This window comes from Varanus komodoensis, unplaced genomic scaffold, assembly GCF_004798865.1.
Source record: "Varanus komodoensis strain SLA01 unplaced genomic scaffold, ASM479886v1 scaffold7_3, whole genome shotgun sequence".
In the NCBI taxonomy this organism is placed as follows: Eukaryota; Metazoa; Chordata; class Lepidosauria; order Squamata; family Varanidae; genus Varanus; species Varanus komodoensis.
In genome coordinates, this window is record NW_025336480.1 from 1,983,544 (window position 1) to 1,995,961 (window position 12,418).

Below are 12,418 nucleotides of genomic sequence, written 5' to 3' on the forward strand. Positions count from 1 at the left end.
AATCCAGACATGGTGTCTGGGCTGGGCTCTCTCTCTTGATGTTTAAAATTGTCCCAACATACACCAATGTTTAGTAGTGACCCTTACCTTGAATAAAGGTAGAATACGGGTTGGTAGGTGTCAACACATACACATAAACTCTGCAATAGGATCCACCTCCCAATTCAACTCTGCCCTGGGACACCCACTGACAGTATGGTGCTGATGTCTGCTCACACCATCGGGGGAGGGGGGGCACCGGTTAAAGACAAGAGTGCAAATACAACACACCGAAGTAGTTGGGGGCGTGCGTGTGACTGCACAGAGCATTGCATTCTAAATTGGCCACAATTGCCCAAAAATATAGATGTGGAAGGGGCAGAGGTGTCAGCAGACAACACGCCACTATGTTCAAAAGAAAGAAAAGACCTTGAGAAAGAACAGGGGCCCTGAGTCCAGAAATTGCTGCTGGACATTCACATCCTGCTGTGACATTCTTATCAACAGACTCAATGCAAAAGAAGCCGCTATTCCTCCTCCTATAGGAAAGCAAAGGCAAAGCCGTACTTACTGCTGGTGCTCATGGTGATCCGGCGCTGTTCTCATTCAACAAAGGGAGGGAAACGGTCCTTTAAATTCCCCCCGATTCCTTGCGTGGTCCTCTCCCGCTCTTTTCCTTTGGAGCGGGTCTTATTCTTTCTTCCCTGCTTTTTAAGGCGCGAGGTGGAGGCAGGGGGGGAAGCAGAATCTTCCCTAAAGAATTATACGTCTTTTCCTCCCTCCGGTCTAATTCATCTGCAGGTGTCGCCTTGATCCCATGCTATTTTCTCTCTGGACTACTGTCTTTGCGCTTAATCTTGGGCAGGCAGATAATAAGGTCAGGGGTGGGGTTCAAAAAAGGAGAGAGAGACAGAGAGAGACAGAGAGACAGAGAGCGAGGAAGAAGAGCCCTGAGAAATCCGCCAGGGCAAGGTGCCTCCTCTCACCCCCCACCCTCCACCCCGCGTTCCCCACCGATCCACGCTGCGCAGCCTTCCTCAGAGCCAGAGCCGAGCTCAGGCGGCCGCTCCAGGCTGCTCGGCTGAATTCTGGGGTGGCTGTCATGCAGCGGAGAGCAATTCCAGCAAAAGCTTTTTGCAGCTCAAGGGGGTGTGGATCCGGGAAGGACGGAGAGCGGCGGCGGCGTGGGGAGGGGGGATCGGTGCTCTCACAGCTTGCTTATCAACCGAGCCAGCCAATTCTCTTCTGTCTCTCTCTCTCTCTCTCTCCCCCCCCCCCCCCCCCCCCCCCCCCCCCCCGCTTCCTCCTGCCAGTGATCCGGAGACCTCGTCCAGAGGAGCCCCGCCTAGCGCTCACCTCGCTTCTGCCAAGTTTGTCAATAGAAGCCTCTTTCAGGTGCAGCGGGAGGAGTTCTCGGGGGTCTCGGGAAGGCAGATTGGGATGAGAAGAAGAAGAAGGAGAGATACACGCACGCAAAGAGGGAGGGGGAAAATAGCTCCATTGGGCAGGGTTTGTTCCACTACTGGGGAAAATGGGATGCTGCTTTCTGCCGCCTACTGGTGGACCCGGGAATGCACTCGTTGCAGACGACGCAGCAAGTTTGCAAGTCGAGGGCAGAGAGGGAGGGGGGTTATTATTATTTGTTAAATTTGTTATTATTTGGAGTGAGATGCTTTGTTGTGATCATCTCCGTGATTAAGTGACTAGAGTGTTCGTCTGGCCTCAAATATCAGTTCATTGGTGCACTCTGAGCCTCAAGTTCCCAGTTCCCGTCTGTCGAATGGGAGCAACTGCTAAGGCTGTCATTCCTGTTTGCAGAGAAAAGAGATTGCAGTAAGAGGGGCGATAATCATAGCAAGATTCAAAGGCCCACCTCCTCCTGGATATGTACCAGGTAACTTCCACCATGACTGGCTGGGAAATGCTGGGAATCATAGGAAGTTTTTTCCCTGCCTAAACATTGCATGCTAAATGACAAATAAATGCATTTCATTTTTTGTGCTCACTTCATTTTCCTTTTAAATGCCCCCTTAATAAATAAATAAATGTGTTTCTGATTAATAATCATGCCTTCAGAAATACAGGCGGTTGCAGGGCATCTGCCCTTGTTTCCAAATAACAAGTCTGTGATGCATCAAACAAAGTTGCAGCTATACAGCATAATAAAGTCTTGCATAAATATTCAAATGCTATATACCATATTTCACAATGTTCTGTACCCATCTGGGTCTCTCTGTGTTTCAGGGAAGAATATATTTCATGGGAATGTGCATTTTTGCCCCATGTGGATATATTCTGTGGGTGGATGCCAGCATGTTATAAAAGTCTTCCTTTAACCTCATGCCCTCCAAATGTTCAGGACTGCAACTCCCATCATTCCCAACCAGCATGGCTAATGGGAGGTCAAGCAAATCTGGTGTAACAGATGCTAGTAATGTGTGAGACCGCAAGCATTTTCTCAAAAGAGTTTGTACCTGTATTCTTTTTTCATAGGTTAGAAAATAATAATTGTTGTGTATTGCTTCTGTTACTATGTTTGATTGATTGATTTATATGATTGTTTGATTGATTTATATTATAGACCACTTCAATAGTCCTACTGGACTCTATAAGCAGCAATCACAACAATATATCTATTTAATATTAATTAAATATACCTTTAAAAGCTTCTTAGATGTTAACTAAAGAACAGTTTTCAGGAGCCTGGTATATTGACAGCTAGCTGCTACAATAGCTAACTGTACCTTGTTCCTTTACTACTAGAGAAGGATCCACATTCATGCCAAACTTCCTGTTACCCGAAAGATATTTGGCTTCATCCTGTTCTGCTATGAGCACTTGTGTAATTACTCAAGAAACATGCCACACATTAGCAGAAAATACATGGATAGCATTTACATTTCATATTGCTAATTTCCTGATTTATCAGAGAAGATGAGGGCTGTGAAGCTCTGAGAGAATTATCCAGCTGAATCTAAAGAGCGTTGGACTGCAATTCGCATAATTCCCAGACAGCATGGATATTTTGCTGGCTGGGAATTATGGGAGTTGTTACCCAACACACCTGAAGAGCACCAGGTTGGGGAAGACTGATCTACCCTGTTATCAGATTGTTGTGAAAACTTGCTGAAAATAGATGAGAAGTGCCTTCTGCAGATGTCAGAGTGACAGCAACCTTCAATCCCAATTACTGGGAATAGGCAGGATATAAATACATGTAATAATAATAATAATAATAATTCTGAAAACGTCGCACTACCTTTTAGCTATGCTTTTCCTACTTTTGCTGTCATCCCAAGGGCTCTTGGGGCCATGATATCTGGATCCGTCATCACCAGCCAGCGGGTCATTCCAGCATCACATAAAACTCACTGTCTGAAACAGAGATGAGATGCTGTAAAGGCAGGAGGGGGCACAGCCAATTCGCCCCCCGAGGGGCATTTCTGCCAACACGCAAGGACAAACCCGTGTCTGTGAGTGGCAATCTGCTGTTTGAACATGACTGGGCCGGATGGCACATGGACTCCAACAAGCTCCGCCTGTGGCACGCAGGATGCTTCCGCAGTACCCCTGCCTTGTCCTGCTCTGCCGGCTGTGGCAACAGGGCAGATCTTGCCTACAACCTGCCAGCTGGTACAGCATGGACTGCCAGGCACCAAAGCAGGCCGTAGAATGCTGCCAGGCGCCGTTGCTGAGTGGTGAAGCGGCTGTGCCAGTCAAGTCAGCAGCGTCTTTGAGGCCCCTCGCCAAAGTGCCGGGTACCTAGGCATGGGGTGCAGAGCAAATGAGAGTCCTCTTTGTGCCACGTGACAAGTTCTCCCTCTCCCCTGCACACAGGCTCCCATCGCTGTCACGGCTCCTACAGCTGCACTGCCTCACGGCTATGTCAGTGGTGGCCAGGGCCTCTCCTCTGTTTGGTTTGGGGGAGCCGTTGCTCTTGGAGACATGATGAGACAGGTAGAGAGCGATGTGAATGATGCCTATGCCTTGAGTTATGCATGGAATGAGATGGTGGGGGGAGACTCTGTGTGTGTGTGTGTCACTGTGTGTGCGGGGGTACTAGAACTGAAGCTGAGCATCTCTCTGATGAAGGAATTCTTTTGCTTCTGTTATCATGTTTTCCTGTGCATTTCTGTTCCCACACCTACGTGGACTCACATGTGTACATCTGTCAGGATGAATGTGGGAAAGAAACCACCTTTTCCAGGGGATGACAAGCACACAGCAGATTTGTAGACTGCTTTCAACCAAGTGCGGAAGAAAAAGCTCAAAGAACCTTTCAAATCAACGGATGCAGATTTTATTTTCACCACATGCACCCACATTATGAATAGGGAGGGGGGCTTGGTTAGCACCCCTTAGAATAACATTCCCTGACCTGGAGCTCTCCAGGTGTGTTGTACTGTGATTCCCACTGGCTGTGCTGATTTGCAGCAGGTTGGAGGAGGCTGCCCAGATACGTGGACCAGCATACTAGCTGTAGGCCTAGCAAGGGTAGATGCAGGCAGGGAGTAGGGATGGGGGATGGATTGGCAAATGAGGAGGAAGAGATCCTACAGAAATGGCACAGCAGGATTTGGGGAAGCTGGCCAACCAAGAAAGGTCAAGTGGTGGTGAGAATGCTGGGCCGCAGGGTGGGGATGGACCAATTTAGGGGAATCAAGAAGAAAATGAAACTAGAGCTACGGTGGTAGAATAACTTTGCTCCATAAAAAGAGAACACAAAGGGGCTCATTTCTTGGCTGGTCATCATGGATGCTTGGAAAAAATACTGTGGGCACAGGCTACCTGCAGGTCTCCCAGCTCCTGATTATGGTTTCAAAATGGAGGGGACGCCTTGAGGTGTTCAGGCACACTGGAGCACCTAATTATCCAGAATCCACCAATGGATCAGCTCCAGCACAAGCCTTCTTGCTGCCTGAGGAGAGAGAGCACATACAATCCCCACCCCACCCCTTCCTGCCTTGTGATCCCCCACCTCCTTCTCCTTCCCCTCATTGCTTCACATCGTTCCTCACGTCATTGTGTCACAACCCCGTTTTATCTTCCCACCACTGCATCACACTCCCTACCCCTTCCATGCACAGCATGACACCCCTTCTGCCCATTTCCCATCTTGTGTCCCTCTCCTCCGTCCGTTCAGGGCTTTGTGCCCCTTCCCACCCCACACCCCCTTCCTTTCTTGCATGGCATTCCTCACCCCCTTTACAGCAGTGTGTACAGACCCCATCTCTCACCTGTGCAGCTGCAGGGAGCGTCCGGAGCTGTCGTTATTTGTTTTTCGGCGCCAGGTGAAGACCTTTTTATTTAAACATCATTTTAATTGTTAACAATATTCACTTATTCATCTGGCCAGGGTGACTTCTTTTCTTTCCTTTTCTTCTTTTCTTTTCTTTTATAAATTTATAACTTCTTTTATATCGTTTATATATATTTTTATTTTTTATTTATTTTATATTATTAATTTTAATTTTATATTATTTTTGTATTGTATTGTATTTTATTGTGTTGTAAGCCGCCCCGAGGCTTCGGCAAGGGGCGGCATAGAAATGTTCTAATCATCATCATCATCATCATCATCATCATCATCCCAGGCGGCAGCGCATGCGAGGAGTGCCTTTCTCCAGCTTCAGCTGGTCTACCAACTGTGCCCTTACCTGGAAGAGCAATGCCTTGCAACAGTGACCCATGCTATGGGAACTTCCTGACTGGATTATTGTAACGTGCTCTACATGGGGCTGCCCTTGAAGATGGTCTGCATCCTTCACTAGGTTCAGAACAGAGCTGCCAGGATATTAACGGGAACTGGCAGGTGTTCACATATAACACCAGTCCGCTATCGTCTATACTGACTACCGACTGAAGTCCAAGGCCAATTTAAGGTGCTGGTGATGACCTATAAAGCCCTAAATGGCTTGGGTCCGGGATACCTGAAGGAGCGCCTTCTCCCCTATGTGCCCTCCCGCCCCTTGAGATCTGAGTCAGAGGTCCTCCTCTGGGAGCTGTCCTTGAAAGAGATCAAGAGGGTGACTACCTGGAGGAGGGCCTTCTCAGTGGTGGCACCCCGATTGTGGAACACGCTTCCCAAAGAGGTCTGTCTGGAGCCAACGCTTCTCTCCTTTCGGCATCAGGCGAAAACCTTTTTATTCTCCCAGTATTTTAATTGTTAACTTGTTTTAGTTAGTGGGTTTATATTGCGTTGGATGCTGGGGAACTGTTATTTTTATTTCTATTTTTAGGATTAATTTGCTGTAAACTGTCCTGAGACATCTAAGTATGGACGGTATAGAAAAGTTTTAAATAAACAAATAAAATAAATCTGGCATTGCCCTTGCGGCAGCCAGCCAAGCTGAATGATGGGCTCTGAGGAGGCTGCCTGTGAGCGCCACAGTGGGTGTGGCAGGCAGCGCTCCCCGGAGCGCCTGCTGGAGGCGGCAGCAGTTCAGCTTGCCGCTTTTCCCATTCAGTTGCTCGAGGAAGGACTTTGCCCCGCTTTTAGGATTAATTTGTTGTAATGGGAGGACCGGCCATGCAATTGAGGAAATATCCAAGGGTGATTCTGATACTTAATGATGGGAAGGCTGGACAGAGGCTCGGTCTCCATTAGAGGACCCTGGAACTACCACAATTTGATTTAAAATAGAATTAAAAATGGAGAGCTTGAACGGATGGCTACACCTTATTCCTGACTGCACTGAAGGAAATAACAAGGATGAGGAGAGACAGAGAGAGTGGAGGTAATGGAGCAAGGGAACTGGTGGAGGCTAACAAGTTAGCCCCAAACTTAACCCCAGGGTTAAATAGTTGCACTTGAGCAAAGGGCCTGAGAGCACCTTCTGCAGTGCCCTAAATTCCCTGCTTGACCCCTGCCATCGATCTCGGAGCCAGCAGCTAATGTGGAGGACACAGCTCCACAGGGACACCCAAGGACAGCCCGCAGTCAGGCTTTGGACTCGGTGGGTGCTGCACCCAGGCGTGCTCCTTTCCCTCTGGGTGCAAAAGGCAATGCAGAGCTTTCTGGGCAAAGAAAGTGCCAAGCTGGCAGAAAGGAAGGGGTGGGAAATGCCCACGGAGGGCCCCAGAGCAGAACAGGGATAGTGCTAGGTAAGGGTTGCAGGATGGTCTTGGGAGCTAAGTGGACCAGCACTGATCTTTGAGCTGAACTGCAGCCCATAGGTCTGGTGGGTGCCCAAGGGGAAAGCAGAAATGCTGGGTATCCAAGGTCAAGAGCCGGTGTAGGCTTTAGAGCAAAGCATAGAGTGGACTCAGTGGTGCTGGATGGAGTAGAACAAAGAGATCAATAGCTGGAGTCTGAAAGATAATCATGGACTTGGCTACTTGATGCACACTAGTTCTCTTAGGCCTTCTCTACATGAGGATCGAAACGGGTCGCTTTACCGAAGTGTCTGCTTCGGGAGTCTTCGGAGGATTAAAACTGGCTTCTTCACATCTCTCTCCCTCTGCCCCACTCTTTTTTCCTCTTCCTTTTGCTGCCTTTCTGTATGTCCCACTACACAAGGTGCTGCTGCAATGTAGCAGAATAGCAAAATCTCACTGCAGTTCATGCTGCCATTACCAGTCAATACTACACTTTCCTTGCAGAAATGGAGAACTGCTTAGAAACTGCAGGAGAGGCCCCGGAGGATGCTGTTGCCATGTAGCTACCTTGACTTAACAATCACTGATGCACGATAAATGCCTTTTGTAAATAGAGAAGCCCTTAAACTTGCAAAGCCACTTTATGGGGAACTGTCAGGTGGAGGGTGGGGACTGCTGGATGAAGCACTCAGGTGGCATTCTGACCGGCCGGCCCATCTTAATGGTAGGGAAGCTTCAAGAACATGCCACATTCTCTGGCAAGGCTCTCTTTGGGAGCCTCCACAGGGTCCAGCTTGCCAGCTGCATTTATCAGAGTCATATATAGCAATTTCTGCATTACTGCATGCTCGGATGTGGTCAATTTCTGACTACTTTCCTACATGTGATTTCAAATTGTTAGCAGGAAATATGCCAGACAAAACAACCATGCAAATCAATGAAATTTGTGACCAAGAAATGTCAGCTATGGCAACAGGCGTCTTTGGCTAAAATGGGCAAGATTCCATGTTTCAAGCAGTGAAAAACTTATTTTACATTTATGCTCCTCACCACATACCTTGCCCTTAGCTGAAAGATGTTCATGTGTGAATCATTACAGCTCATCCTTGCACTGAAGAAAAGGCAAAAACAGAAGTTTCCCAAGCTGCTGAGATCAAAATGATCATGACATTACCACTTCTCTGTAAACAGACTCTCAGTAGGATTTTATTGCTGTGCATAAAATTAAGCGAGACAGCCAATAACAATTGTGTTCTTCTGGAGCTAGTATAAGCCATACATGAGTTCAGTTTGAAAAGAAAATGTGATGGCTTTCCTTAGCTAGTTATAAGTAATTTGCATTACACAGGGTCTGTAAAATATGCTATTAGAGCAACATTTTTAAAAAGAGAATATTGTTTCCATATTTTTCAAAGGAAGAATTGAGAACTGTAGGTATTGTATCGACAAAAAACAACGGAAAGAATCTTAAAAGAGATAGATGCTAAAAAACAACTTCCAGCATCCTGACACGAGCAGAGCAGATCGATGGAAGCGAGTGGAACTGAAAATCTAAATGCTTTAAGAGTTCAGGAACTTGATTCTGCATATACTTATTCAAAGATAAGCCCCAGTGAGTTAAATTGAACTGCCCAAGTATGTTTGCATAGAGTTGCAGCCAGTAGGTCCCAGTGAGCTCAGTGAGACTTACTTCTGAGTACACATGCCTAGTCACAATTTGTTTCACTATAGTTAAATTATTGTTTAAACGCCACGCTCAAAAAATATATGTGCTGCTATTAAGTTGTTGCAATGGCTTGCGGCTATCACAAATAAATTTCTCTTCCATACCGCTTTCATATTCACAAGGAGGACGTAAGTCTTAAAACACAGGACCAGCACACAGTCCACAGTGCAATTAATATTTCAGTAAAAATGAATGCCATACGATGCAAAATTCTAGTTCTTCCTGTGCCAAACTACTCACAGTGACAGCTTACATGTAAAGAGACTGATAACAGATCACATGATATGACAGTACCATAGGCTCTTAAAATCCTGGAAGCTATGTAACCTTTTAATGAAACACTGCCTGTGGAACAATGCTGTTGCAGCTCTGGAAAAATGGAGTGAGCGATGCTGAAGGGGATGCAAAGAATGCATGTGCTGGAGAAAATTGTGCAGCCAGCTAGAGCATCACAGAGGTTTCTGCTGTAAAAAGGAGATGCTGCTACTTAGCTTTAAAAGCATTTTGTCTCTTGATCAGTGAGAACACCTGCGAAGAGCCTCCTGAGCGCTAGCTGCACAAATGGCTCCCTGACCCCATGTAACGAATTCGCACAAGCTTCTCTCTCCGAGGCACAGGTCCCTTCCTTGCATTCCAGCTTCTGTTTCCTATTCGCCATTTCGCATCAACTGAATAGTGAAAGCGATAGATACAAGGAGGTGGTGTGATAGTTGGGCTTGTCTATCTCCTTGTTTATCTGGCGGAAATGGGTTCAAAGGTGCATATACTCTGGCTGATTGCTCACTGGTATTCCTGGCAGAACTGATTACCAAGTGCTAAAAGATTCAGTAAACACTGCAGACATGAGAGATAAACGTGTTAATGCAGTCTTTCCCAACCTGGCACCCACCAGGAATGTTGAACTAGAAGCAACATTTCCGGCCAGCATGGGATAATGGGAGGTGTAGTCCAATACATCTGGAGGACATAAGGTTGGAGAAGGCTGATTGAAGCAGACATGTGAAGCCAGGCTCTCGGCTGTTGTACAAGTCTTCTTTTCAAAATCAGAAGTGGATCTGTGGCTATCGAGGACAGAGGGTGCTTTGCTTTCATTTGGCAGGATATTTATTCTAAGGAAGACGTAATGAAGTGGCAAACACTGATGAGGCATCTGCAAATCTGAGATGTGATCCAAAGATGAGAAGCCCCAGAAGTCCCAAACTATAGTTCTTCTTGTCTAGACATTTACTTTGAAACCATCTGAGTCCTTTCCTCTTTCCAGAAGACTCTTTAGCTCTTTACCCTGTTATTTTACAGTCACTGTTAAAAAAAACAACACAGATATGTAGTCACAAACCAGTTTTGGCAAACCTTTAATTTTATTCTATCATTGCTGGAGTGTATTTATCACAAGCCCCGTTTTTCCCTTTACGTTCCTCTCATTGTTTTGTTGGGCAAGCCTTCAAAGCAGTTCCTAGATGTGAGGTAAATGTTGCTGGTTTATTTATTTACATTTTGTTTCTGAATGTTAGGGAGCTGTTCAGCCCAGCATTCACAGTGTGAGGTTAATAATACTGATCGACTGCAAGGTTGTTGTGAGGGTTACCAGGATAAAGTATGTGAAACACTTTTCACTAGTGCTGTTCCAAAAAGCCTTTCACCTTTTTGTTAATGATTTTTCAACATGATTGAAAAGAAATTGCTTTTGGAAAACTGTTCACAGGAAAACTACATTTTAGACAAATTCTCCAGGATGGAGTTCAGGGTTCTTACCTCATTTATAAAGTGGCCAAGAAGTCTGTGAGTGTCCTGTTTTCCATTGTATGGCCATGTCTCTGATAGCCTCCAGCCATCCTGGCTTTCCATACTTCAGTTAAAGCCCAAGGGAAGGCGTCATGAGATAACTCCTCCCTCTTTTGATCAGGACTTGCTGGCTGCATAGGAGGTTGCACATGATAGCAAAATGCGTTATAGTGTACCCTTAGCCGCTCCATGGTGATAGTGTTAGCTTGAAAATACCACCAAACTGGTAGCAGCACAAAATACTCTTAGGATGAGTGCTACACCACTTTTAAGGGTGAATTGTGCACCAAAGAAATGTTGGCGTTTCCCTTCCCCTGGGAAAAATGTGATGAAATTGTTCCCTTGATTCTTCAACCCACTATTATGCTTGGTGATTTAGAGAGGGTATTTACAAACAGCCATATCTATGACATTCAACACAGGCTCTGAAAATCCTGAATATGATTTAATTGTAATCATGTTTCTCACACCCTTCTTACAAGCTGCTTGGAGAAGCGTATTAAGCAGAAATCCTATAAGCAGAAATCCTATATATACATTGAACAAAGTGGGGCTTACTTCTGAGTAGACATGTATAAGATTACATTGATAGACACACAAAAGTTAATGGTTATGCTTGCTGTATCTTCCCACCTTAGAACTAGTTGAGTAATTTATTCACCACAACCAACCAAATCTTTCAATAGCTGAGAGAGAAATACACATACACACAGAGATCTAAATTAGTCCAAGAATGAATTTCTCTCTAAGTGAGAAAACTCGAATTCTAACTGTAGCCAGATTAACATTTTAAAGATTATGCTATTATTTGGGTAGTCTCTGTTCTATAATATACTGAAATCTGCATGTGTCTCATGTGGGCTTGTTCTCTCTTACATCACTCAGTGTACAGGCATTATGATTTTTTATGCTATCAGAGAAAAGAAGTATCTGCTGCTCCAGAAATACTTGTTACAAGCATCTGCTGCCATCTATTGACTGCAAGGAAGGATATCATATGGGAACTTGGCATTCCCCCCATCCCCACCATTTTTATTTTTGCAAATATTCAGCAGAGAAGGTTGTTACTGTGCTAGCTAGGTAATACGACATGCAAAAATGATGGTCAAACGTCCACCTGAACAGCCACGATTCCCACATTCTCAAGGAGTTTTGTGTGATTTCTAAAAAGGGCATAGTCCTTCAGTTGCAGCTTGGCCTAGCAAGAGATATTTTTTCACCTGTGGTTTATCTTCATGGTGATCAATAGTTATTCAGTCACTGTAGATGCTTGTGCCAGTAATACTGTTAGCTTGGTGAAATAGTATTTTGCAATGCTGATAAAAGTAACACCTCTGATCAATAGATGGTGCTGTTAAGTGTTCTTACTGTTGAATTCTATTTGTGTCTTGTCTTATGCCTATTGGTTTAACTTGAAGACCCATGAAAAAGTTTGTTCCCCTAAGTAAGTGTTACAGTGGTTTCTTTTCAAGACTATTTTGCAATATCCTATGAACAGAAACCTTCAGAAATAACCATCACAGCTTTTATCAGCACATAATGATGAGCCAGAATTCTTGAGCATTTTGGTTTATTGTTCAAAGGTTATGAGCTGGAACATACAGTCTGACTGCAGCAGCTTGGCTTCTCCTGCCAGCAGAAGTGGTTAAACGAACCAGGAGAATTTAGCATTACATCTGAACACGAGCTGGGACTCCTGGCTTGTCACTTCGCTAATGAGCACAGCTTATAAAGTAGCTTGTTCTTGGTTTAAAATTCCTGCCTTGTCTTGGAGTGAAAAGCTGGGAGTCCTGATACGATGCTACAGTCAAATGACTGTACTCGCTTTCTCTC

At 45.4% G+C, this 12,418-nt stretch overlaps 1 protein-coding gene across 14 annotated transcripts in view; it reads right to left on the bottom strand.

The window, feature by feature from the left end:
* The window catches only part of ABLIM3 (actin binding LIM protein family member 3), a 179,384-nt gene extending 177,952 nt beyond the window's left edge, over nucleotides 1-1,432 (bottom strand). For 2 of the 14 annotated variants that reach the window (XM_044454593.1, XM_044454590.1), the window contains exon 1: nucleotides 551-1,029. In XM_044454593.1, the coding sequence (XP_044310528.1) occupies nucleotides 551-563 (13 nt within the window). In that variant the 5' untranslated portion in view covers nucleotides 564-1,029. Of the gene's footprint in view, nucleotides 1-550; nucleotides 1,030-1,335 lie in introns of those variants that run through there. The other 12 variants (XM_044454598.1, XM_044454586.1, XM_044454585.1 and 9 more) reach the window with 9 other exon arrangements.
* Nucleotides 1,433-12,418: the final 10,986 nt, after the last annotated feature.